Consider the following 27,470-nt stretch of genomic DNA (forward strand, 5'->3'; position numbering starts at 1 on the left):
CATGAAAGTTGAACTTACAAATGTAGAATTATATACAAAAAATAACTGCATTCAAATATAAAACTTAAGAGCCTATGAAGTCCACTCATTCCTACTTCTTGTACAGCGAATTCTCAAACAAGGTTATTTAAGTTTAAGAGAAAATGCCACCCGCTACTTGTCACATGAAAGTGAGAACCGGCATTTATATGGCACTGTTATAGATAGTATTGCAAGATATTTAGGCTCTAGATATGAATCTTTAGTGCAGGTGTGGGGAACCTCAGGCACAGGAGCCAGATGCAGCCCCTGGCTTGCCTGGATCCGGCCACCAAGGCTCAGAGGCCCCCCAACATTAGGGAGCCTGCACAGGCACTCCAGCACCACAGAGCTGGAGCACACAAAATCTATTGGCTTTTTGGTGGTTCAGGTTCTCTAGTTTCTGAAGCACGGTGGTACACTTCTAAGACTTCTGAAAACAAGCTTCACTTCTCATGCTCCTCAGATTTTGGGAAGCACTTCAGATTCTTAACTGTAGGTTAAGTGCTTTGGAAATCTCACATTGGGTACTTTTTTTGCCTTTTATCAAGCATGCAGAGAAAGTGTTCTTAAATTGAACATGTGCTGGGGTCATCTGACACTGCTATAACATGAAAGATATGGCAGACTGTGGGTAACACCCAACAGGAAACATACAATTCTTCCCAATGAGTTCAGTCACAAATTTATTAAAAAAAAAAAAAAAAAAAAAAAGCATATTCAGCATGGAGGTATGTCCTCTGGAATGGTGGTTGAAACACGAAGAGACAATAAAATATTCAGCATATCTGGTATGGAAATACATTGCAATTTAAGCTACAAAAGTGTCATGTGAATGCCTGTTCCTTCTAGATGATGATAAAAAGTAAGCAGGTGGCATTATCTCTTGTAAATGTAAACAAACTTATTTATCTTAGTGAATGGCTGAACAAGAAGTAGGACTGAGTAGATTTGTAGATTCTAAAGTTTTACTTAACTGCATTCAAAACCAAAATCATGTAATACCTCCCCTCCCGCGCAATTTTTAAATTGCAATAAAGACACTGCACTACAGTATTTGTATGTATGAGGAACTAAACATTTTAATTTTGTTCACTATTTTTAGTGCAAATATTTGTAATAGGAAGTAAGCACTATACATTTTGTATTGTGTTGCAACTGAAGTCAATATTTGAAAATGTAGATGTTAATACATTTCAATTGGTACTCTGTTTAACAATGCAATGTTGACTGATTGATCACAGACCTAGTTATAAATGCTAACCTGGAAGCACTGTAAATATTTGTTGCTGATCACAAAGAATCTATGTTGATCACAATCAGGAACAAATATCTGTGTCCTAGAACAAGTGTTTGTGGAATATCTAGATTAATCATTTCTGATGTTGCAACAGGACTGAAGATTGTAGTATAAACAGTAAGCCAGTCTACAAAGCAACTGCAGTCAGCCAATTGCAGGAAAAAATCTTTTTACAGAAAACCACATGTAGATTTCTGTAAAAGGCTGTGGCATTTCCTAGCACAGGAGGGGTGGGAGGCCTGTAAATGGCCATTTAAACAAATTTTGTGTTGCAGGTAATTTATATGCTGGATTTTGTGTACTTGAGGTAAGACAGAAAGCACATTATGCCCTTAAATGTTTAATGTCACAGTGAAAATGCATTTTTGTTGCACATATGACCAGTACTGTTTACAAAAAGTAAACAAAATGAAAATACAATTCTCTTGTTTTCCAACATTAGCTGATTAAGTCAGCAGCACTTCACAGTATGTCTGATCCAGTTGTAAGGCACTTCTTTGTACAGCAGCTGCAGAAAGACTTTCATTTGGCTGCATGCTTCTTGACCATGTCAATGTATTCCTTCACATCATCAGGAGATCCCAGGGCAATAGGTGCTCTCTGGTGGATATCCTCAGGCACTATATCCAGCACTGCCTGGTTCCCTGTAGTAGCAATTCCCCCAGCCTTCTCAATTACAAAGGCCATGGGGTTACATTCATAGAGGAGCCTCAGCTGAAAGACAGAAACCAGAATTGTAGTGATAAGAATATATTTTTGTATAAAATATCCCACAAATTTTCTAGTATTAAAGAAGGATCTAAAGTAGTTGACTACCCAATAAGCCTATGCAATCGACTACTTGCATCAGAGGCTGCAAGATGGTGGGGGAAGCAGGAGCCGGTGATGTGGGGAGCTCGCTTAAAAACTGGTTACCCCTCTCCCCCCACAGCACTGTCTCCGGGTTGCTACCAATCCCTTGCTACTGCTGCCTCTGTCAGAGGTTGGGGGGCAGGGGCTGCTTCGCAGTAGCAGTCCCCATGTGTTGAGGTTCCAGCGGGAAGTTGAGACCCTCCCCACCCAGAGGGACTGCTACTGTGTAGCAGCCCATTTGTCCGCAGCCGGGTTGTTCCAGGGGCTGCTTCGCAGCAGCAGTCCCTGTGCACGGGGGGGGAGGGGGGGGTCCACTGGGACCCCCCCCCCCCCCGCACAGGGACTGCCTCTGGCTGGGTAGGGAGCCCAGCTCAGTTCTGACATGCACTGGATGTGGGACAAAACCCCATTGTGGCTCTGTAATTTAAAAATGCCGTAGGAGCCAGGGGGCAAACTGCCCAGCTCCTACTGCCTTTCAAATTGCAGAGCTGCAGCAGGGTTTGCACCGGGCAGGAGATGGAACTGAGTCGGGCTGCCTATCGACTAGTCGATAAAAATTAGACTAGATTAAATACCTGCATTTTAACATCCATAGTATTAAACAGAATACAGTAAAACTCTGATGGTCCGGCACTCCTGATGGTCTGGCACCATCAGGAACCTGGAAGTGCTCCGGGCAGCTGGACCATTGGAGCTGCTCTGCCCCCATCTTCTCCGATTCAGCCACTGCTAAAACTGACCAGCGGCTGAATCGGGGAAGCCGGGGCAGAGCAGCTGGGGCGCTGCCGGGTTGGTCCCATAGCGCTGCCTGTCCGGGCTGCGGGACTAACCCGGCAGCACCCCAGCTGTCACCGATTCAGCTGCTGCTGAAACTGATCAGGGGCTGACTCCAGGAAGCCGGAGGCAGAGCTGCTCTGCCTTGGGCTTCCTGGAGTCAGCCGCTGATCAGTTTCAGCAGCGGCTGACTCGGGGACACCTCGGGGAGAGCAGCTGGGGTGCTGCCGGGTTTGTCTCGCCGTGCCAAGGGTCAGCGCTACCAGACCAACCCGGCAGCACTCCAGCTGCTCTGCCCCAGGCGTCCCGATTCAGCCGCTGCTGAAACTGACCATCAGCGGCTGAATCAGGGACGCCTGGGGCAGAGCCGGACTATTGGAAGGGGGGCTATGAGGGGTCTGGGGTGGCCCCCCCTTCCGATAGTCCGGCAAATCTGATTATCCGGCACCCCCTGGGTCCTAAAGGTGCCGGATTATTGGAAGTTTACTGTACTAAGTAAAAAAAATTCAGCTGTTCATATTTAAGTTACCCTTTGTAGCAAATATCAAAATTCTAAATGGAGTCCCTTTTTCTAGTACAGACAGTGATATTTTGGCCATACAGTAGAGTCCCGATTATTCGACCTAAACGGGACCGACAGGCAGTCGGATTAACGAAAATATTGGATAATACGGAAATGGCCTGGGATGTGAACAAATTCTTTGCTATATTGTGAGGGGGGTCCAGACCACTTTAGCCAGCCCTCCCCTTAATCACCCCCCCACACCAGCTGTGCCCTGCGAGCAGCCCAGGGGGCTCCCACCCTGCTGCGGGCTGCCAGCGTGCTGCGCCCCAAACAGCTCGGAGACAAAGCAGCCAACAACGGCTGTGGCTCGGCCCCTTCCCCACCTCCCAGAAGCAGCGCCAGCCACTGGATCTCATGCACTGGTCCTCCCTGCTCGCTAGCGTCAGGGCTGAGTTTGAAAGGGCTCCTACTGCCTGGCCTAGTCCCCGCCACGCGAAGGGAGGAGCAGGAACAGGAAGCAGCAGCCAGGCGGCCCTGGAACAAGGCTGCACCAAACTGCAGGCAGGGCTGAGGCTGCGTGTGTCACCTCCAAACAAGTGTCACTAGCACGGCTGGGGTGGATGTGGCCTGGCTGCGGGAGCCCCTGGAGAGCAGGTTGGGCTGAGCACGGAGCAGCCTACATGGCTTCCCCTGTGTCACTCCCTTTGTAGTCCTTCCTGCAGCTGCTGCCCCCAAGAGGCCTCGTGCCAAGAGGAAGGCCCAACTCCACCCAGGACTCATCACCATGACAGGCAATAGAGTGGCCTGACCACAGTGGGCTGGGACCAGGGCGCACTGACAGACAAAGCAGCAGCGGTATGGCTATGTCGGATAAAGCGGAAGGTCGGATAAGTGAAGGTTGGATAATCAGGATGCTACTGTATTTGTTTCCATTTAGCACTGTTGCCATGTGGTCTTTTTATGGGGATTGTTCACCTTCCTGTTTACTGCAGGCATGGTATAGTACTTGAACAAAGACAATACAAACTAATCTTTCATACAGACAAAATGAGAAAGTAAGCAATTCAGACTTTTGTATTTGTGTGTCTGATTTTCTAAATGAGGTGAAACTTGGGGGTACATAAAGCAAGTCAGCTTCCTCAAAGGAGTACAGTAATCTGGAAAGGCTGACAGCCACCGATATAGAGTGAGTGACTCTGGTGTGCAAAAAACACTTAATTATTCATTAATAAGTTTAGAAACAACTGTGTCACTGAAGTTTGCCTTGAGGAAAAAAAAAAAAAAAAACCTCTGGTTGTGTCATTGTCTGTGTAATGAGTAACTGCACCTTATCTACAAGCTGAAGCAATAATTCACCCAGAAGCTTTCAAAACAGATTCAAGTTTTGCTGAATAAACACAGTTGTCCTTCCATATTGTTAGGAGGAGGAAAAAAGGGAAAGCCTGGACACTACCAGGATGGGAGAGTGGAGAATGAATGCAGATGTCTCGCAGAGTGTAGTGAAGAAATAGAACGATCTGGAAGCAATAGCCCCTTGAAGGCAGCAGTTAAACCTTTCCAGACTACTGTAGTCCTTTTAGGAGGATTACTTGCTTTGTGTACTCCTGAGGTTCACCTCACTTAAATTACTTGCTTATAAAAATCAAGCACTTCATTATTAAAAATTGCTTACTTATTTTAAACTTGCAATTATAAAATAAATCAACTGTGTGTGTGTGCGCGTGTGCAGTATTTACATTTTAGTGTATCATATAATAGAGCAGTATAAATGAGTCATTGTATGAAATTATTTGTACTGATTCACTGGTGCTTTTCATGTAACCTATTGTAAAACTAGATGACTACCTAGATGAGTTGATGTTCCCCCAGAAGATCTCTATGTACCCCTTTAAGAAGTCTGCAGGAGGTTCTTATTTTAATGGCTGGAAGTTAAAATTAGCCAATTTCAAACTAGAAATAATGTACCATTTTAAAAGTGAGCAATTAACCAGTTGAACAATTTACAATTGTTGTCAATCTTTAAATCAAGATTGGAGGTTTTCTTCTGCAAGATATGCTCTAGGAATCAGTTTAGGGGAAGTTCGGTGTCCTGTGTTCTATAGATGGTGAAACGAGATGATCACAGTAGTCCCCTCTGACCTTGCAAATTACTGAATCTATGAAAGGTCAGGGATTGGGATGAAGTAGTATGGGAGCTGGAAACTCATGGGTGTCTGGCCCAACCAGGAGAGCAACAGTGGAATCCTACAATGATATGGTAAGAGAGGGCAGAACTGAGTGGTTTATTGGATTGGAGGGCGGAGGGGAGAGAGGGAGATGGGGAAGCATCCAGTTCTTAATGTGTTTAATGCTATTACAAAAAACAAACAACAAAAAAAAAGTCCTACAGCACCAAACCACAGTAGTTGAGATATTTTTGCAATGTGTGCATCCTAAAACATTTAAAAACTGTCTGTTAAGTCTTAAGATCTAAAATCTTAGAGTAATTTAGACAATACTGATTGTATCAAACTACATACTTTCTAAAATAAGGTTAATTCATTTTTACCTTTCCTTTGGGGCTTTTTGAGTTTGCTGGATATAAAAAGATTCCTCCATACACCAGAGTACGATGTACATCAGCTACCATAGAACCTATATACCTTGCACCATACGGAGAGCTGCCATCCTGTATAAGGACATTTTATTAAAAATCTTAATTAAAATTGTTAGCATTTTTAATGGTAATAACTTGACTCTTGCATAGTGTTTCACTCACAGAACTCAAAGTAATTTACAACAAAAGCTTATTATCCTCATTTTACAGAGGGGAAAACAGAGGTAATGGAAAGTCATTTGCATCCAAATCACACAAAAGGTCAGTGGCAAACACAAAAATGACACAGAACTCCAGACTCCCAGTCCAGAGCCTTAAGCATGCTACCTTCTTAGTACTGGCAACATTAGAGACGAGAGTTACCATCTTCCATTAGCAGTAAAAGAGTGCTATCCCTAGCTCCTCTCCAGGTTGTGCTCACCAGATCACACCACTTCAGAGCTGTAAGCTAATCAAATCTATAGCAAAGAAGCCCTGTTTTATCAATTAATGGGGGATCAAATTAATAACTTATAACAACTTAAGAATGCAGTAAATTCTGGTGCATAAGCTGCAGTACAGCGCACTTCACTTTCTTCTTCAAACCACTGTAAGGCAATTTCCAGTGCACTGGAATCTGATAAGTTGTTGACTTTTTCTGAGGTCACTTTATTAGTAGTAGTAGTAGTATTACTATTAGTACTTCTTCCCCTTACCCCGGGCATGGAAAAATGACTCAACTTGTTGTTCATAATGTTGGTCAAGAAATGTTATTGTATTTTGCCCTAGTCTATTTTCTGGCAGCTGGGAACACATGCTCCTCCAGGTTTTCAAGAGGCTTATACTTTATTGTCCAGGCAGTGCCTTTAAAGTTCAAAGAGGAAATTAGCATTCTGTTGGATTTGTCAGAGGGAATTTATCTGGGTTCTTATTGACACCTATCAATTTCAGGCTTCACGACTACTAATTGCATAGCATAAAGGACTATTTAAATGTCAAAGTCTGCCTTAAAGCAAAAGATATAATTATATAGTCAACTTCCAGCAATACTAAGCACAAGTCTCGTTTCCACACCCATTCAGTACTCCAGCCAATCATCATCAGATGGACCGGTGTTTTGGGTAGGAAGAAGCAGACCCCTCACTTCTTGCTTCTGCAGCCAGATAAGAATTCCTCTCCACACAGCCACTACAGAACAGGGCCTCAAACCCCAATTCTTTTCTAGAGCCAGCCCTGGCTACAGCAACAAGGGAAGCAGAATGGAAAAAATACAAGTGTTTTACTGAAAAAATGGGGTGGGAGGGGAAGGGGGTTGTATGATGATTGCTTTTTTGGATTAGCAGTTCTTTGAATCAGCCACTCTGAGTGCAGTGTGTGAATGGGTACTCCCTGCCAACCCAAAATAAATCCAACATTTCAAGTATGAGAGGGGAAAAACAAGCTCTGCAGTGTTGTTTGAGCACCTAGTCAGGTATATTGGCTCAATGAGCCATAAAGTGACTTAAGATATCACTAAGAAAAACAAAGCCCAAGGAAGAGCTAGTAAGCTTTGATTTGTACGCTATTAGCATTGAGTCTTGCCTAACTTTGTTGTCTGACATCCTGCATATATGCATAATAACTGTGTAAAGTTTGAGGCACCAAACATTCGCTAATCTTAGAATTTTTTTCTAAAAACTGAACACTTACCTGAGGAAATTTCTTCTTTTTAAGATACTCAGTGACTGCAGGATCAAAATATGCAGCGTAACCCTCATTGAGACTGTAGATATTTCCTCTCTTTTTGATTTTCACATCCTTATCGACCAAAATGAATTCCCCAATTGCCTAATAATAATGAGAAGTCAACTTACAGCATGCATGTTGTTCACAGGACTGAAGACAAGGGAATGCTATATACTATACAGTTTAGTGAAAACCTACTGCAGTTTCCATTTTCTTTTAACAATTCAGTACTTAGGGAGGAGGGAAAGAAAGTACAGATCTGCAGTCTTGTTTACCAATATAAGACACACACAAACCCTGACTCATGCAAGTTTCTTCACATGAACACTCCTCATTCAAAATAATTGTCCTGAACCAAGGGTATGTCAATTTTAGAAATTGATTAGCCCAAAGTAACCTAATTCCAGGAGGAATAACAGCTAATTCGATTTAGGGCTTTAATTTGGAATCCCGTTTCACTGCTGCGTGTAGATGCGGGCAGTTACTTCAGGTTAGTCAATTTCTAAAATGGCAACCGGCTAGGAACATGCTAATGAAGCGCGGGATATTTAAATCCCGTGCTTCATTTGCAATTTTGGTCACCCTTATTAGCCTCCCTAGATTGAACTAGGGGGCTAGTGTAGACGTACCCCAAAAGAGTAGTTTCATGCAAATCTACTCTGTTCTTTTTCATTTTAGAACAGATGGCCACGGTGCAATTGTGTAGTTTTAGGGATTGTGAACACCTATCCAATAGGATTTGGACTGAGTTTTCTAACTTAATTTGACTAGCCACGAAGTGGTGACAAGTTTGACGCTACTAGTCTGATCAGAATGAAAACAGTAAACTACTAATGAAGTACATAGTTACTAAATGTCTAAGTTGTCCAGTTTCCACTGCAATGAGTTTTCACATTTGAGGGTGACAAAGACAAAAAACTAAACAAAACAAAAAAAAGGGTCAAGTGTCCTAGTTTCTAAACAGAAAAGTTGAAAACACATGCAGACATTTAAAACATCATTATATAGGAAACATCAAATTCCACTTCCTTGAAACTATTGCCATGGCACATTCCAAACAACGTAACTTACTATTGGTAAAAGAAGGCAGAAAAACCTGATTTACAACAGAATGGCTTTAAATTAAACAGAGTTACTGCAGCCAACTGCACTATGTGATGCTAAACATGCTTTTTATTTCAAAAGTCTGATGGCCAATAGTTTCTAGAATGTTAAACACATACATACTTCATACTTACTCTTTTAAACAATCAGGACATGATCTGTAAGCGTAAGAGAACATTAATGTTTTTCTGCATCTCTAGTCTACTAAAAGATTAAAAGGTACCAGAGTTAAGGAATGTACTAAGCTACAAGAGACAGTCTTAAGGAAAATTCTGTAAATGCAGAAAATGCTTAAATATTCATCACATCAGGTGGCATGTGATGTATACTTGATTCTCTGATTAAATAGCTATTTTGAGTCAGATTATTAATTGCCACTTTTGTCTCCAGCAGAAGGGTAGAATGCCCAAAGCCTACTTGAGTGTGTGTTCGTTCTATTTTTTTAAATAGGCACATCAACTCCCATGGGTTCTTGTAAGAATACTGCACCTTCAAATGTTAAGATTTAGTTTGGAAGCAACTCCGTATATGATCCATTTAGGAAACTTTTGTTCTGAAATGGTGTTCTTGCTCTCTCTCTATTCATACAAGGTTTAAACTTCCTTACCGGGTCAAGCATAAAACAGTTGACACCAGATTCAATGGCAAGCACCAGCATTGTGGCACTCCCATAGAGGGCATAACCAGCTGCCACAAGATTACGTCCAGGCTGTAAAGCATCTTTTTCAGACGGTTCCCCAGAGGAAACCTGGAATAGAAAGAAAGGGTGTTAATTTTTTAAACTAAAAATTCCCAAGATTCATTTATTTTATAAGCTTCATTCATTTATAATAATGGAACCACAACTGCATGTGCTGCTAGAATAGGCTATTACTGCATACCTGTGGAACACCAAGCCTAAAACAGCGTAACTGCTGAAGAGCAGCAGTAGCTTAATAGATATGGTTTAGCTTATTGCTAGAGCATGGCCACCAGTTAGAAAAAACCCTCCTTAAAACTCTCTTCTGTAATGCTGATAAAAACTACACAACTGTTAGGCTGCTAGTGTGCTGATACACTATAGGTCAAGTACGATAGCAATTAATCTAATTGTTTTATTAATTTTTGTTCACCCCCAAAGTCATCTGTTCTCTTGTTACATACTAGGGATGTAATAGTGTAGTCGATTAACCTCTGATAAGCAAAAGCTTATAGGTTAATGATATAGACTACATGCATTCCCCTCCACCCCCCAACAGGGGCTGCACAGGGAGACAGGCAGCTGATCTTTGAGGGGAGCTGCTTTTTAAACTGGCTCTCCTTGCGGACCAGCTCTCACCTGGCTCCCTGCACAGAGCGGCAGAGGACTTCTCAGGAGTGGTGCTGGAGTGCATTGGCTGCCAGTCCCACCCCTGGAGACTATAGAAGTCGATTAACCGATATGAATTCATGAGGTTACTTGACTACCCAATTAACCAATATTTAACATCCCTATTATATACCAGACTAAACTCTAAGGTAGGGACCGTAATTGTGTTCTGTGTTTGTACAATGCCTACTATATTGGAGTCTTGGCTCCTGGGGTAGAATTGAAAAGACAAAATGAAACTTTAGTCAGAATGTTTAAAATTGATAATTAGAGCCAAGAACTTTTGTTTTCTTTTGCTCCCTAGGGAAGTGAGTGCAAAGAAGTTACTTTTAGGAGCATCAAAATCTGGATCAGGGTGGTTAAAGATGGAGAGTGTATCTTGTCCGAATTCAGTTATTTCCATGCTTGAGACGTGTTAATCCTGTATTTCATATGCCTTCTTCTATTTTTCAGAATGAAGTAGGCATGTTAAAGTTAAAAGCAATGTTTCAAACAAACAATCTCATCTTTGAAGCCTGTCCTCAAGTTGACAGGACTACATGTATAAGACAGAAGTACTAGTTGCACTGAAGAATGTACATAACTCAAGTAAATGAGATTAATGTTCTACTTGGTCTCAAATTGTAACCAAATTATGAAACACTAGAAGATTTACCCAGTGTTGCTCGGGTCCATAATTTGGGAATTCCATCAAGTTATTTTCTTCATCCCTATAAACCCTTATTCACTATGTTTTGTCAATTTGGTTTCCAACAACAGTTTCTTCTAATTTTCAAATCTTACTCATTCATCTAGCTGTGCCACAACAGAGCACTACTCCCAATTTTTCTGTTTTCTCTTTTCTGTAAAGTTTGAGAAGCAATCATATTCTAGGTTCATCCTATTTTTCTGGCTCATCTTGATTCAGTCTCTTTCACCATTTGCTGAATTGTAAGGTCTGTACTTGCTTTGGTGTTTGCTTCCCATAAAACCAAACAAAACAGACAATCCCATTCCAGGCATGACTCATTTTCCTGGCACAACCAAATCCTTATATTGCTCATCAGAAGAAGCTGCATACTGAATTTGTCTTAGCGCTTACAGTTTAGGAGGCGCTATTGATAAGTCTACTATGATATTAGAGAGTTTAACTCCTGTTAGCTTTGTCATTGTTAGATGAATCTAACTGGCTAATTAAATATCAACCAGGACTGTAAATAAGTAGGTCTAACAAAATGATATGTATCGTTCAAATGTATTGTGTAATTCAGCATTTGTAGATTTAGTTGGATTTAATTAACTCTGTGGACTCCAACTGTATTGTTAAGCTTGTTAAGTGCCAAGAACTACTTATCTGCCCTTCCCTTCCAGACTTTGTCATAGCATGACAGCATCACACTTTACCTTTCTATAGATGGCAAAGATAGTTCCAATAGAAACAAGGCAGTCAATGTTAGAAGAGCCATCAAGAGGATCCATGCAGACTACATATTTACCCTGGAATATAAAGACAAAAGAACTGGATATGTAGCTTTAGTTATTTGCCCATGTACCCCAAATAAAAATGTTTCACTACCTAAGGTTATCATGCTAATTTCTAGCCAAGAGCAGTTTAAACTAAGATAATGTTACATAGCTATATTCCTAAGTAGAATACTGTTTGATGGTTTATTTTTGGGCAACTTTTTACCACTGTCTAATCGCTTCAACATCTGTATGAATAGAATTTGGGAAATGTTTTACTAAAAGAACAGATGATGCCACTGTTCTTGTAATGGCACATGCAGCATAATACATTTCTGCTACAATCATAGAGAAAAATCCTGAAGCTTAAATGTTATCCTTAGCTGATCCATCCATGCTTAATTATTACCACACTAACACTAACAGTAAGCAGCAACTGTTAGGGGAAGCCTGGCGACATCGCTGCCTGTTTTTTTCCTTTTCATCTTTTTTTTTTTAAAGCATGCGTCTTAATTTCTCATGCTTTGTAAATGGAGATCAATTTTTGTTTAGGCTTATGTCATGACCATGAGGGTTAGCCAGCAGCCTGGGGACTAAGGGGTCAACTATGTCCCTTACCTAAGCCAGGTAGAGTCATCCAATAGGAATGCAGATAGGGATTTCAAACCGGGACAAAGGAATTTGGGGGTTTTCCCCTCCTTTGTCTCTGGGCAATTTCTCTCCAGCTACTGAGGGGGTCAGACACTATGTCTCCCTCCAAGAAAAGACTTCACTATCTGTAAGTAGGGTAAAGTTTAGATAAATCTGTTATGTTTCATTGTTTTATAGTTTGGGAATGGGAATCTACTGTCTGCATTTAGAAATGGGTTTTTCTCTCTTTTGCAACTAAGCTCTGGGCCCATGCTGGGGTTTCCCCCATGAATATATTAATTTGTGACTTTTTGCATCTAGTCATTATGCTTGCAACAAGAACATTGTGGTGATAATAAAAGTTCTCTTTTCTTTTTATTAACTTGGTATTGGTTAATTTGTGTGTCCTGGTTTTTACTTGAGGGCTGACATTTCCCCAAGTGATCTCTTCCCTGGTTTCTTATCATTACTTGGGTGGTGGCAGCAGATTTTTATCCCCAAAATCTAGGTTAAGTTTTTTTTGGGGGGGGAGGGAAGTTTTGTACCAAAGCCTGGAAAGAAAGTTTTGGAGTACTTTTGCAGGCCCCCACTTTTGCATTCATCATGCCAGAGTGGGGAAAAAAGCCTTGACAGCTTATAATTTGAGCTATTTAAAAAAGTTACCTTGTCAGGAATATCATCTAACTCCTGAATAACATACTGTGTACAGGCAGTCCCTGGGTTACGTACAAGAGAGGGACTGTAGGTTTGTTCTTAAGTTGAATTTGTATGCAAGTCGGAACTGGTACATATTGTAGGGGAAACTCTAGCCAAACATTTCTCCAGAGCTCAGTTTTATTCTTCCACACCTCACTTCCCTCAGGCCTTTATTCTCAAGCTGAGGTGTCTGCTGAGAAAAGCTGCTCCGTGTCTCCCTGGTCTGCTGGGGGGGGGAGGGCGCTAGCTTTGCGTCTCCCTGGTCTGCTGGGGGGAAGCAGCTAGTGCGGGATTAACTCACCCCGTTTGTAAGTAGGGATCCGATGTAAGTCGGATCCATGTAACCCGGGGACTGCCTGTACTTCAAAGAAGTGTTAAGCTGAGATCTAGTACATTAGCTATACATGCCCCTGCCACTTACCTCTTTATATCCCTTACCCAAATAGAGAGAACTGAATGTTCGTTGAACAGATACTGCCAATATTCTCCTATATTCAGAACACACACATTTTGCTAACAGCCTTTGAAATCTTATTAGCTCCAGTTCAATTTTTACATATGTGAAGAGAAGTAGTTGTAAAAAAGTTAACTTGAATCCAAATAGTAACAAATTTTGTAAGTTACTAACCCTTTTATCAGCATCTACTATTATAGCATTTTTGTTTTCTTCTGACACAATAACACATGTAGTGAAGGATGACTTGAGCATGTTAATCACCAGGTCATTGGAAAGGACATCCAACTTCTTTACTTGGTCTCCTGTCACATTGGTGGAACCAGCTATTCCATAGCTAAAGCAATGGAAAGAGATTCTTATGAGGAACAAAATACAGCAGAACCTTAGGGTTATGAGCAGTCCAGGAATGGAAGCTGTTAGTAATTCTGGGCATTATGGTGGTCCTTTCAAAAGTTTACAACTGAACATTGACTTAATATAGCTTTTAAATTTTCCTATGCAGAAGAAAAATGCTGCTTTCCCTTTATTTTTAGTAGTTTACATTTAAAATTGTACTGTGCTTGATTTCTTATCTTTGTTGCTGCTTGACTGTGTACTTCTAATCCAAATGAGATGTTTGGTCAGTTCCTAACTTTGGCGTTGTAATTCTGAGGCTCTATTGTATGACACTTTGAAAGAGCTGAAGCACTGTACCTGGCCCCTCCGTCATTGGAGAGTTTTGTTTGTCATCACAGACCATCTTAAATGAGTTAAGACTTAATTAAAAGGACTAAAAATTGGCAGCCATGAATGAATCCAGTTTCTTCAAGATAATAGCTAGGACTTGAGATAGGACTGTGACTGCTTGTTCTTTCCTCTGGTAGCATCTTTAAGTAAATCCTTGCTCTTAGCTTCAGCCAGCCTTATTGATGAGGGTTGTCTCGTGTGACTTCATTAGAAAGCTAACTAAAGGTTAGTTAACTCTTGTAGGAGTAATTCAGAAGCCCCGAGTACCTATATTACAACTGCATCCTGGGGAATTTTCACAGCTACCTCCCTGGAGGGCAGCTTTATTTGTAACCTGGTGTGCATCAATTTTGCTAGTGAAATCTCGCAGGACGCTTTCTACAATGGGATTCCAGGTGCTTTGTTTCCACCTGCAAAACCTGGGAATGAACACCCTCATAATGGCTATTTCTTAAATCCTGAAGGCAAACTACCATGTTTTGCAATTTCCTTTTAATAAATATGGTTTAACAGAGCATTTCACAATGATTTCCTTCCACCTACCTCTGCTTCTAAAAGAGACATGTGATATACTTTTTTTTCCCACTCATCTGTACACTTACAGATGGGTGGGAAACACTATCTGGGTATTGCCTTCCTCAATGGAAGATAATTTCCTTCCTAGACCAAGGCCAATAGGAAAAGGAGAACTCTGTTGCCTCAGTCTCCAAACAAATTACATAAATACAGCATTCTGGAATGCTTTTAAAATGGTGACACAAAACTATCTGTCTCAAACAAGAAACATCCATAGTGCAAATGGGTAAAGTTCTCAAATCTGTACATTAACTATTTAAGAAAAAAAAGCCAAGAACACATGAAAGAGTTCAAGTCATAGAAATTCTCTGGCTGTCAGTTTTCAGCTGGTGTGAAAGTGCTGCAGTTGATCCACCTACCCAAGAGAGTCTAAGTAGGTTGAGGGATGGATTCTGTTGATCTAGCACTATCTACACAAGCTTTACACTGCCACAGCTATGTCTCTCAGGATGTGGATTTTTAATCAGAAGTGTAGCATGCCAGCATATGTTTCCAATGTTGATCAGTCCTATGTTTGAAATGAAAATAGACAGTGAAATAATTTGCAAATCTGAGAGGTTTTAATTTGATTTTAGAGTACTTTTTTCACAAGACAGCAAAATGTGTCAGTTCTCTCTAGTACTAACTAAACATTTTCTAATGATTAAAAAGGCTATTCTGTGTTGCTGGAGGCCTTTTGGTTAATACGTTTTCTGTCATTTGCCGTAAGTTGTCAAGTTAGTAGATTTTCCATTGTGTTTCTCACTAATGAAACAGCAAATTATTGTAGGCATTTCTACAGAGTCATCAATATTAGGGATGTTAGCTATCAGGTAATTGAATAGTTGAGTAGCCACATGAATTCTGAATGGTCACTTGACTATTCTATAGTTCCCATGAGCAAGGCCAGTAGCCAGTGCAATCTGGCCCCATTCCCAGGGAGCCACCTGCAGCTCTCTGCTGCTGCCTCCAGTCCGGAAGGAGAGCCAGTTTAAAAAACAGCTCCCCACGCACAGTGGCTGCCTGCCACCCCATGCCGCTGCCTTTGATACAGAGGCAGCAATGTGGGGTAGTAGTAGCCCCTGTCCACAGGGGTCTGAGGCGGCCATGAAGCAGCCTCTGTCTATGGTGAGCCTGGACCTCCCACAGAGCAGCATCTGTCCATGGCAAGCCTGGACCTGCCATGGACAGGGGCTGCTGTTGTGAAGCAGACTCTGCCTGCAGTGGGCAGCAGTCCACCCTGGGCCCCACACTGAGAGTCAGAGGCATGGGAGGAGGGGAAGGGCAGGTGGCACCGCAGAGCCAGTGCTGGGGGGAAATCGGATTTTAAGCTGGCTCCCCCCAGCACTAACTTCTGCTCTCCTCCTCCTCCACTTGCTGACTCAGACACAGGGGGTGGGGGAGAAGAAACGTGAGTAATTGAGAAGATTAACCGATAAAACTAGACTTATTGGCTACATCTAGACTGGCATGATTTTCTGCAAATGCTTTTAACGGAAAAGTTTTCCGTTAAAAGCATTTGCAGAAAAGAGCATCTAGATTGGCACGGACGCTTTTCCGCAAAAGCACTTTTTGCGGAAAAGAGTCCGTGCCAAACTAGATGCACTTTTGTGCAAAAAAGCCCCGATCGCCATTTTCACAATCAGGGCTTTTTTGCGCAAAACAAATCTGAGCTGTCTACACCAGCCCGTTTGCGCAAAAGGACTTTTGCCTGAACGGGAGCAGCATAGTATTTCTGCAAGAAGCACTGATTTCAGACAGTAGGAAGTCAGTGTTCTTGCGGAAATTCAAGCAGCCAGTGTAGACAGCTGGCAAGTTTTTCTGCAAAAGCAGCTGCTTTTGCGGAAAAACTTGCCAGTCTAGACACAGCCATTGGTTAATTGTATACTTGACAACTCATTTACATCCCAAATCAAGATGCAAAATAATTAGAGGTAGGTTACAGTGCAATAACTTCAGTTTATATTCAATAAAATAAGAACTAGCTTCTTTCCAATGCTATGGCAAAGCAGTTTGCTGTAATACTAGCTTGTCTAGATACTGACAAACCCCTCCCAAGGAATGACTCGCTCTTTCAAAACTTCATGTAAAGCTCACTTTTACAATGCAGGGAGAAGAAAGGGTTTTATCAAACTGAATAAAGTGATTCTAAGGCTGCTAAATCAGATTGCAGTTGATAATTCAGTCATAAGTCATCAAGATGTATCTTCCCATTCAAAAATTAGAAGTCGCTTTAAAAAAAAACAAACACCCCAATTGCACAAAAGTGGTTTTCTGTTGTTTTTTTTTTAAACTGCAGGCTCCTTTGAAGGCCACTTCATCTTAGCTTCTGCTATTATCAGTTATAGCAAAGCATCAACTCTGCTGCAGTTAAGATTGAAACAAGTTCTCTATTTAAAGCCCAACTCTACCTGCTCCAAAATCCACACACTCTGCCTGCCGTGAAATTGTCTTGTGGGGTTTTTTTGCATCGACTTACTAAATATTCACTAGAGAGAAAAGGAACAATAGGGAGGGTTTTACAAAGTTAGATAAATGCTGAGAGTATTGTCTACATGTTGTGTTAGTGAACCTTAGCTGGGGTATAAATTCTAGTGCACACCTGCACGTCACCTGCACGTCACTTCCTCTCTGAGTGAACCCTGCTGGCATGCAGTGAAAGTTTTAGTGCACACTGACGTAGGTGACATCAATGTACAATAAGCAGTTGGTGGCTACATAGGCAGGGAGCCTGCCTGAGGGTCCTTGTGGGCTGCTAGCCAGAAGCTGCCTAGGTAAGTGCCTCCAGGCCAGAGCCTGTCTCTGGCACCCCACCACCTCCTGCACGCCAACTCCCTGCCCAGGTTACCACCCAAACCCTTTGCACCCTCTCTCCTCCAGGTCACAACTACCAGATCCTGCACTTCCTATGTGCCTTCTCCAAGCTAGAAATTTTTCCTTCACCCATAACCCCTCCTGGACCCAGCACCCCAATCTCCAGGTCACTACCCCCTCCTTCACTCAAACTCTGTCCTCACACCCTTCACTGAACTCCAGTCCCCTACCATGATCTCCTTTCTGCACCAAACCTCCATCCCAGATGCCACATGTCCTCTATAGAAAAGTGCGGCCCTTGACAGTTTACCAAAATCTTGGAGTGACCCCGCCCCATCAAAAATTATTGCCCACATCTACACTATACAGATTTCACAGGGGAGACCAACAGTTCTCATACTGAGATTCTTGATCCAAAGGGAGTTCTGAGAGGAATGGAACACAAGCACTGTTCCCCTCTAAAAAACAGACACTTCCATCGATGAGTGGAGTGAATTTTGTCACGTGCACCAATATTGAGGTCATGTATGCATGTGCAGATGGGTGCCACCGTGATGCCCACCAGTTACTAACAATGATCTAAAAATGCATATAAATGTTAAGTACAATTAACAAGGTGCATGATTTTAAATGTTTATTTAATATGAAATCAAATAAAATGTAAAGTTTTCAGTACCCAATTAATTAGTATTTTATTAAAAGTGTGTCTGTTCTTGTTGTCTTTGCCAGGAAAGCATAGTTAAAGGCACTGGGACTTGAGTTGGTAGGGATTGGGTTGGCCTGTTGGGATAGATGTTTTGAATTGTTTTCAACTACTGACTAACTTCTGAACACCTTGTGCACATATTGCTCCCTATTGCCTAAGAAGCAGGATTTTTTTTAATATTTCAGTTCTGTTTACATATCTCAAGTCTTTCAGATAATTTGCTCTGCCGTTCATCAAAGCTGGTGAGATTCAGTTCTGAGGAAAAAGATGCAGAAGGATTTCATTCCTCAATGTTTTATTCCTTTATTTTTATTTCTGCACCTAATCAATGTTTGAACAACAGGTGGAGAGCCAGCTTTGGCATTTTAGCACCAAGTTAGTGCAGTCTCACTCTCAAATCTGAACTGCTCTGTTTTATAGGTGCTTCCTGCCTTGTACTCTGAACAGCAGCCAACCAGGTGGAGTTACCTAGGGGTGGAAGGAGAAGGGGTAGAGGAGATAGGGAACTCCCCCCCCCCATTTTTATTCAAAGCAGCCCAGCTCAGAGGCTGCCTGCAAAAGGGAGAGCAAAAAAGGACAAATGCAGCCCAGCACATGTGGCGGGCGGTAAGATGGGGAGTTAAGAGGACAGGGAGCTGTCCCCATTTGCATTCAAAGCAATCCAGTACACAGAGTTGCCTGGAAGGGGATAGAGTGGACAAGAAGCTTCCCCTGGCTTTTACTCAAAAGCAGCTGAGCAATTGGGATTGCCTGGAATGGGGAGTGGAAGAGGTGTGTCACTTCTGTTTGCAGGCACACACACTGCTGGCAGCCTAGCTGCTGGGGCTGGCTAAGGAGAGGCACAGGAATGGCAGCTAGAGCTGCCCAAGAGTTAAATTATGGGTCAACTCTTCTGAGCCCTCCCCCCCCCCCCCCCAACCAAGCCCATCATCCTATCGTTTCCACCTTGTCCATTTACAGTGGCAGGACTCAAGAGGAGGTAGCTAATTAGTGCAGGCATGCTGTGTGGCTCCACTAATGACATGGGCAGGTCTTAATTTCTTCCTGCACTGCTGCCCAATCATGCAGTTTTTAGGGAACTATGTTCACAAGGTTATTTTAGGGGGGCTTGGTATTGCCATTGCCTGCAGAGCTGGGTTCCCAGCCAGCAGTTAGTGCTCGCCAGCTGCCAATTTCTGAAGGCAGCATTACTGGCGGCAGCAGCAGCAGTGCAGAAGTAAAAGAAGCAGAGCTCCTCCGCTCCTCCTCCCCCCACCCACATGATCCCAACCCTACCCCACAACTCTTTTGGATCAGGACACCCACAATTAGAACATTGGGAAATTTCAGATTTAAAACAGCTGAAATAATGACAGTTATGATTTTTAAAATCCGATGGCTGTGAAATTGATTAGTGTGGACTGTGAATTTGGTGGGGCCCTATTTATAAAATTTCTGATTTGCTGTAAGTCACAATAGCCCATAAAGATAGAAACAGAGTGAGTACAACAGTGAACCATCTCTGATCCTTTGATCTGAGCTCTGCTAATGCTAAGAGTTGGTTAATGTTTAACAGATAACTCCTAAGATCTCCAATATTCAGTCAATGGAGGTTTCACAAAGACAGGCAAAATATCTATAGTTATGGGGAAATTCAAATAGTTAGTTGACAGTAGAAGTGGCGATTTAAAGAGTTACAACTTCGTAAGTATTGATACAAGCAGTCAACATCACATGCCAAAGTATATAAAGTAAATCTCTTTAAATTAAACAAGATTTCTTACTTCCACCTATCTAAATTTTCAATCGATAAGCAATGGATATTTTGTTGGTTTGTGTGTGAACAGTGAAGTCAAGGTTTAATCAATACACATCCGTTTAAAAATCTAATATTTACAAGCCTGGTTAAAAGTAGCAATGGAAAAGAGTAGTTGACTGCTAGACTACACCAGAGGCAACAAAGGTGTGGAGGGGAGGCAGGAGCCTGTACATGGGGGAGCCAGTGGCTCTTACTACATTTAAAAGGAAATTCCATGGACTACTTGATTAGGTGTTTGATCGCAATTTAGTATCCCTAGTTAAAGTGTGTCCTATACTAGTCTGCTTTCCTCATTACAAACAGGATGACTGTCTTGCATGCTTTTTTAGTGGTATTTAAAAACTACTAGGGGGCTGCACCCTGCTCTTGTCAACTCCCTTCTCTCTGGCCATGAAAGGGGCTGCTCCCTGCGGTCACCAACTTTCCTTTCTCTCTGGCTGATTTTGCAGCCAAAGAGCGTGATGATGACATTCTGTTGCTCAACAGGAAATTATATAAAATTAGAGAGAGGGGTTTGGATATCTACTTGGATACAAGTGAAAGACTACTGAAAACTGTAGCCATGCTAAAGTGAGCAATAGAAAATGGCTTTCAATTTAGTATTGTAGCATTATTAGTTGGCAAGTATTTTACCCAACATTAAAGGGCAATAGAATTATTTCTCATTCATTGTCCAGTCTCTCTGGAACCTACAAGATGAAACATGCCCTATCTTTCTTCTGAGTGCACTATTTTGGGTTAGATTGCTTTAATGGAAATTGTTTTACAAACAAAGAAAGATGGCCAACAGCCACTTTCTCTTTCCTCACCTTTTTAAAATTCCTGATACATTTTCTTGCTAATTTCAGTTTGTATAGGGGAGACGGAGCCAACCATTTTGCACAAGATCTACTTGTGCAAGAACTGTAAATGCCACCCATCATTTGAAGAAGCAACTTCCGTTCTCTTCCAGAACACTAGGCTAAAGGACAAAAGTTCAAGCTTGATTCTAAATTTGAACATTTTAAAAACACGACACTAATATTTAAATAATGTTGTGCTGTCTGCCGTCATATCAATATTGAACCATACTTAAGTAGGTAAGACGCTTGAGTGACTCTTAGCAGACAGAGGTGGCAAGAATACAGTACTCAGCTAAGCCAAGTGTTGGCTAATTAACAGGCTCACCAAGACTAAGCATTAGTTGTGATAGTGTCACAACGTACCCAATGACAAGGCAGCCTGTCCACACTGGGTTTGCCCTGCGTGGCGGTCTATTTTAGCCGTACATTTACGTGCTTGCCACAGAGTCAGCAGCACCCTAGCTGTCAGTGTGAGCTTTCCCCCCGCGCACTCCCAGCCTCCTAAGGCGATTGCAGGGTGAGAAGCAGGGAATGAGACGGATCTTCCACGGGCTCCTCGGGGCCCACTCTCGGGAGGGCGGGGAGGTGGGTTTTTAACCGAGCTCCGCAGGCCCCCACAACGGGCTTCACGCTCACTAACCGGCTGCCCCAGTGTCTGCAGCGCCCCGCCGAGCGGTGCCGGGTAGCAGGGAAGCGGCCCCGTCACGTTACCGGCCGGGGGGCAGGGAAGTACCGCTGGGGACGGCACGTTGGGGGAGGGGGAAGAGGCGGGGCGGGGCGGGGGCGGAGCATCGGTTCGGGCGCCGGTTCTCCTCCCCCCTCGGGCAGCGTAGGGAGCTTCCGCGGCTCCAGTTAGGGCCGTTACGCTAAGAGCGCCCCGGGCCTCTGCAGCGGCCGCTCCCGTTCCTGTGGCGGCGGGGCGGCTCTTGCCGCGGTGAGCCGGGGCGGGGCCGGGCGACTCACAGGTGGGCGATGCCCGCCTTGCGCACGGCGGAGGAGATGGCCTTGACGGCGGTGCAGAGCGAGTTGAGCAGCTGGGTGAGCTCCCCGGTGCCCTGGGCCCGCCTCCCCTCCTCCATCACGAAGCGGGTCAGGGTGACGACGTTGGTGTCGAAGGGGGACTGGTCCGTCATGGCGGCGGTGGCGGGAGCCGGGCGACGGAGCGAGTGGGAGCCGCAGCGAGAGCCACAAGCCAGCCCCTGCGCTGCGCCCGGGAACTTCACCAGCCGCGGGGAGAGGGAGTGTCCGGCCCAGACCTATCGGCAGGAGGGGCGGGGAGCAGCCGCTCTCGGGATCCGCCCCCCAAACCCGGGCTGCCTCCCCACACCCCTCCCTTCGCTCACTCCGCCTTTTTACCCCTTAGCGCCCCCAGCCCATCTCCCCTCCCTTCCCCTCCTGTAAACCCCCGCCTGTGCCCCGTCCCCCCACTCATCTCCGCACTTGGCCCCCCTCGCCTCATCCACTCTCCCCCCACACCAGCTCCTCCGGGCCCAGAGAAGGCGGGCTGCATAAATACTGGAGATAACTAATCTCCACTCATCTTCCTCTGCACACAGACACACGTATGGCTGGACCTGGGGGAAAGCAAGTGGCTGTATGTTTAAATTTAAAGGTGATGCTTCATCTTCCCCTCCAGAAAACCACCAGTGAAGCTAGGAAAGGCAATTCAAATGCACTTGATAGCATAGCTTGAAGCACTTTTTTTGGAGGGAGGTGAATATTAAAAGCTGCATTTCCTTAAACTCTTGTCCTTAAACTGCCAATTGTATCATTATAGAGAACTATCAAAAAAACAAAAACAAACCCCAAAACACCCTGTTCCCAAAAAAAACCCAGACTCTGAAGCATGTATGTTACAAATCCTCATATTTAGCACCTGGTTCCAACCAAATTTTTGGCCCATGTCCCCAAATTAGATTGCTCATATTAGGAATATGATAGTGTAAATGGTTACACACTGCCCACTCTCCTTCCCTTCCCTCTCCCCTTTGCTGCCTTCCCCCTGTACTGCTGCACCAGCTCCCAATTGCACCAGCCCTCATTGCTGTTTCTGATGCAGAAAGCAGGGGTGGAGAAGAGAGGGAGAGGCAGGGCCTCCCCCTGCATGCAACCATGCAATCACTGAATTTTTCAGTGGTTATACTTTTACTTGAATAAACACAATTTAACATCCCTTGCTCATATGAGAACATAGCCAGTTTTGGCATTGGATACAGCCATATTCATAATTTCTTTTTGGCTGTCAGTTTTAAATTTGATGGTATTAGTAGAAAACAAGTGGAGATGCTTCTGCTGCACAAAAAGAAAACAAAAAAAAATCTAGATACTGAATTATTCCAGGACATGACTGCTGCAAAATCCCAAATCTTGTATGTGGAGCTTGCTGGATATTGGCTGTTTTTAATTCCAAACTACATATTGTGCAATCTAAACAGATAACCAGATGTAGCCTTTCTTCACTGGAAAAATATGCTACATTAAATACGATTTAACTGACACACACTGATTTCTTTCCCCAGACATGAAGAAAAGTGTACCTTGGCTTGTAGCAGTTGAAGGTGATTCAATAAAAGGTATTACTCCCTCTATCTTATCTTTCTTTAAAGTAAGGACATATTTATGTGCTTATTTCTAAATGCTGAATAGGAGCCATAGTCTGGGCTGCACACACCTTTCATCTTCAAGGTGTGATAGCTGATAGAGACCAGGACAGGCAGAGAGCTCAGAATCATGCATTATGGAAAAAAGGAATGATATGTTCACTGGTGGGTTGGTTTAGGGTGTTTTTTCCTAATGGCAGTGGAAGCAATGAAAGGGATTAAGCAAAGGAGCAAAGACTAACATAGGTATTTGTCAGGGTTGGTTTCCTTTCTTATACTGATAGCCAGGGCTTGCCAAGCGGCGGCGGGCCCTGCTTGCCAGCCGTGTGGAACTGCACACTCCACATGCGCAGACCGCACTGTGCAGCTGCACCGGGCTAAAATCTACTTGCCACGGGTGAGTAGATTACATTAATTGTCGAGCCCTGCTGATAGCATCTAAGACGACCTAAACAGAAAACCGATGGGGTTTCCTCTAGGGATGTAAGTGACTAGTCAATTATCCGATATGCATATGCTTATCAGATAGTCGACTAGTGACTAGACTAGTCGCTTCCCCCTCCTTGCTGCCTCTATCAGAGAGAGACAGCAAGGGGAGGTGTTGGGGGGGAGCCGGCTTAAAAGCAAGTTCCCCTCAGCACTGTCTCTATGGGGGGGAGGCATGGGCGCAGTGGAGAACTGGCAGCACTTCTGCTTTTGAAATGTGTGCCAGTTTCATCCATTGCCAAGCTGATGGTAGCTACTGGAGGAGCCCAACTCTTGCTACATTTCAAACACGGAAGTGCGGCGGGAGCATGGGGCGAGCGGAGGACTCAAGAAGTCCCCTGCAGTCCCCCAGCTCTCTGCTTTGGAAATATACAAGAGCCCAGGAGGAGGCTCTTGTACATTTCAAAAGCAAAGGGTGTGAGGGGAGTACAGGGCCAGCAGGGGACTAAAGGGTTCGAGCCTGCCCATCCAAAGTGGGTTCACTCAACACCAGCTTGGCGATGGATGAACCTGGCACCCTTGGAACAAAGGAAGGTTAAGGGGGCCCAGATTGTAGGAAGGTTGGGGGGGCTCTTGCACGTTTCAAAAGCAAAGCACATGCAGGGAGCACGGGGTCAGCAGGGCCTCAAGCAGCACTATACTGGAGCCATACTCCCTACGTTTTGAATGTACAAGAGCAGGGCTTAGGGTTAGGCTCTTGTACATTTCAAAAGTAGGGAGCACAGGGCCAGCAGGGGACTGCAAATTGCATCGACTATTCTATTAGCTGATTAATCTAAATTTAACATCTTTAGTTTCCTCTTGAGTGATCTTCAAGGCAATCAGGGCAACCATACAGGTCACTAACATTTTGGGCTAGCATCATTTTCTGAGAGATGATCATTTGCCAGCTGGACATCTGTTCATTCAGTCATCTTTATCCACTTCGCTCCATTCCAAGGTTTCCTTGAGCTTTCATGCTTAATGGCTATCTGAAGTGATTACAATGTAGCTTGAGAGCTAAAAGCCTTAACAATTGTACAGTTTAATAAAGAAACCGTTCAAAAAGATGAACAGTAGAATACAATCAGATAGGGAATAGAAGAGACAGGAGGAATATGTGACAAAAATCATGAGCTGACGGAGTGATTTTTGGGGTCTCACTATAGCTTAATAAACATATATTTTTTATTTTTACATCTTTGAAAACAACAAAGCATGTCTTCCATATGTTGGTTGGCCTCGAACTCTCTTTCCATTCCTCTTTCCCTTCCCCTAGCTTCCTTCCTCTCCTCCTGAATAGAGTGAGGTCTGTCTTCTGGTCAGTCATCCTTCCTTGGAACCCATGACTTGAGGATGAGACCAGGAGAATGGATTCTTCAGGCTACTTGTCTTCTTTGAGCAATGTAATTCCTTTCAGTCACAGAACGCTATGAAATGTAATGCCTTAGTTGGCTACTTGTCTAAATTACTTTTAATACCATCTCTAGTATGTTTGGGCTGAAAGGCTGATACTTGATTGCTGAATATGATTTTTGATCATAGCCAGAAGTTGTTGATCTGGTGAATGCTTAGTGAACTGGCCACAGTTCTGAAAAGGAAACCCTAAAATCTTGCCTTGTTGACAGTATAACTTAGCAGAACCACCACATGCACTTGAGTTGCATCTGTAGCTTTTATAGATTTAGATCAAAGAAAAATACTTGTAGGCAGATTGAGAGATTAGTAGGTTCAGTAGGTGAAACAAATTTTATTCCCCAAATAAATAAAAAAACTAACATATAAAAATACTGTTATTGAAGGTACTTCTGAGCCATTATGTTATCAAGATACTACACATACTGCTGAAACTCAGTAAAAAGGAAAAGGTAAGAAAGTAAACAGCATAAAACTCTGTCTCTTTCAGGGGTGTGAATGCCTCCCTCCAGCCGACAAAAGTTTCACTGACAAAAGCACCAGTGTGGACAGCATTTTGTCAGTGGAAGAGCATCTTAAATAAAAACAATGCCAATTTAAGATGAATCTGGCACTTTCTAGACTGGGTACCTCTATACAGCAGAGTTAATTTGGAATAACGTCCATTATTCCGAAATACTGTTATGTGCTGTCTACATAAGCCCGTTATTTCAAAAAATTCGAAATAACGGACTTCTTACTCCAATTTCCTGTAAACCTCGTTGTACGAGGATTATGAAAATTATTGGAATAGTGATTTCGAAATAAGTGCTATTTTGAAATAAGCTACGCAATTTGCGTAGCTCAAATTGCGTAGGTTATTTTGAGGTACACACAACTATGTAGACATAACCTCAGTGTAAGAAATAAAGTACTGGAGTGATATGATTTCATTAGCTCAAGACCATGACACAAATATTCTGCTACTTTCCAAGTAAATAATTGCAAATTATAGAGAAACTCTGTTGAAAGCAACACTCAAAGGGGAAGGAATGACAATATGCTATTGTCATGATCAGGAGGGCAAGTTTTGTTGTGGGAAGGTTGTCATAGGCTAAACAAAGGCCAAACCTATGTAAAGTTGCATAACTAGGAAAAAACATTTTGAACCCCACCTAAAATGCTCTTTTTGTGCCATAGAAAAGGTGTGGTCAGAAGCAATACCAACATTTGTAGCCTGACTCATTAAGTCCAAACAAATCCCTTCAAGTAATCAACAAGATGCAAAAGAGCCTTGTAATAACAAGTCTATACACAGCAGCCAAATTTCTGGGTTCTATAATGTTCACAGTGACTCAGTAAGCTGATACACAATATGCAGTCTCCAAGAAAAGTATCAAACTTTAAACTTTTGTTTAGCAAAAATAAGTCTAGGCCTTATGATTGTGGAGACCCCCCCCCCCCCCCCCCCCAACTTCCCCTCTCCAAATTTAAACCAAGATAGTAATGTCTATGTGAGTTTACAGCCAGGCTGAAACATACACCCAAGAGAGGTGTGAACTGTTCTATCAAGTAACAAGACCTATAATTATAAAGGAGTTAATTATGAATCCTAGGTGTTGACATTTTAAATGTCAACACAAGCTATTTCACTGTTAATCACAATGATCAAGAAACATGCTTATAAAATGCAGAACTGCAAAATGTTGTCTTTCCATCTCAAGTGGGTGATAGATTCCCAAATACTTTCCTCCTGCAGTCTGATCCCTGTTCATATATAGATTGAATTAAAAAAGTGAGAGAGGGAGAGAGAAATCTCTGAGAAATGCTGCAGTTTGGTCACTTCACAGTGATGGCAATTGTTCATTAACACAAACTGACTGGCATCTAAGATTTAATGCGAAGCGTACTGAAGGGCAATTCCAGGTATATCAGCAACATCCTTTTGTCACCAATGCAGCAATCTATGGTCAGTTGTTTAAAAAGCTTCTGTGAGAAGCAGCATGACCTAAATTACCTATTGATCTTGATATAAAACCTTCAGTGAAGATCATTCATCAGATAAACAAGCTCAGGCTCAAGTCCAAATGTGAAAATTGCAGATTGGAATTTCTGAAAGATGTCATTAGCATCAAATGCATC

General features: G+C 43.0%; 2 protein-coding genes across 10 annotated transcripts in view; one reads left to right on the forward strand and one right to left on the reverse strand.

The window, feature by feature from the left end:
• Positions 1-1,074: 1,074 nt before the first annotated feature.
• LOC102447388 (fructose-1,6-bisphosphatase 1) lies at positions 1,075-22,100 on the reverse strand. Its single transcript, XM_075931820.1, has 7 exons — positions 21,832-22,100; positions 13,599-13,761; positions 11,585-11,677; positions 9,461-9,601; positions 7,714-7,851; positions 5,998-6,117; positions 1,075-2,032 (listed from the first exon to the last, which is right to left on the reverse strand). The coding sequence occupies exons 1-7, from the start codon at positions 21,999-22,001 to the stop codon at positions 1,841-1,843; spliced, it is 1,017 nt and encodes a 338-aa protein (XP_075787935.1). The 5' UTR covers positions 22,002-22,100; the 3' UTR covers positions 1,075-1,840.
• Positions 22,101-23,386: 1,286 nt separating this feature from the next.
• Positions 23,387-27,470, forward strand: part of AOPEP (aminopeptidase O (putative)) — a 408,083-nt gene continuing 403,999 nt past the window's right edge. For 7 of the 9 annotated variants that reach the window (XR_001369118.3, XR_012904729.1, XM_075931804.1 and 4 more), the window contains exon 1: positions 23,388-23,441. The gene's annotated coding sequence lies outside the window, so the exon portion shown is untranslated. Of the gene's footprint in view, positions 23,442-25,735; positions 25,802-27,470 lie in introns of all 9 variants that reach the window. The other 2 variants (XM_075931803.1, XM_025177850.2) reach the window with 2 other exon arrangements.

This window comes from Pelodiscus sinensis, chromosome 6 (genome assembly GCF_049634645.1).
Source record: "Pelodiscus sinensis isolate JC-2024 chromosome 6, ASM4963464v1, whole genome shotgun sequence".
NCBI lineage: Eukaryota > Metazoa > Chordata > Testudines > Trionychidae > Pelodiscus > Pelodiscus sinensis.

Bases quoted from the DNA above. Each gene is read 5' to 3' on its own strand.
- LOC102447388 (XM_075931820.1), bottom strand. From the start codon at position 22,001: ATGACGGACCAGTCCCCCTTCGACACCAACGTCGTCACCCTGACCCGC. The intron at 9,602-11,584 runs GTAAAGTGTGAT...TTTCTATTCCAG, and splicing joins TCTTTGCCATCTATAGAAAG to GTTTCCTCTGGGGAACCGTC. The intron at 2,033-5,997 runs GTAAAAATGAAT...TCTGTCTTTCAG, and splicing joins CAAAAAGCCCCAAAGGAAAG to CTGAGGCTCCTCTATGAATG.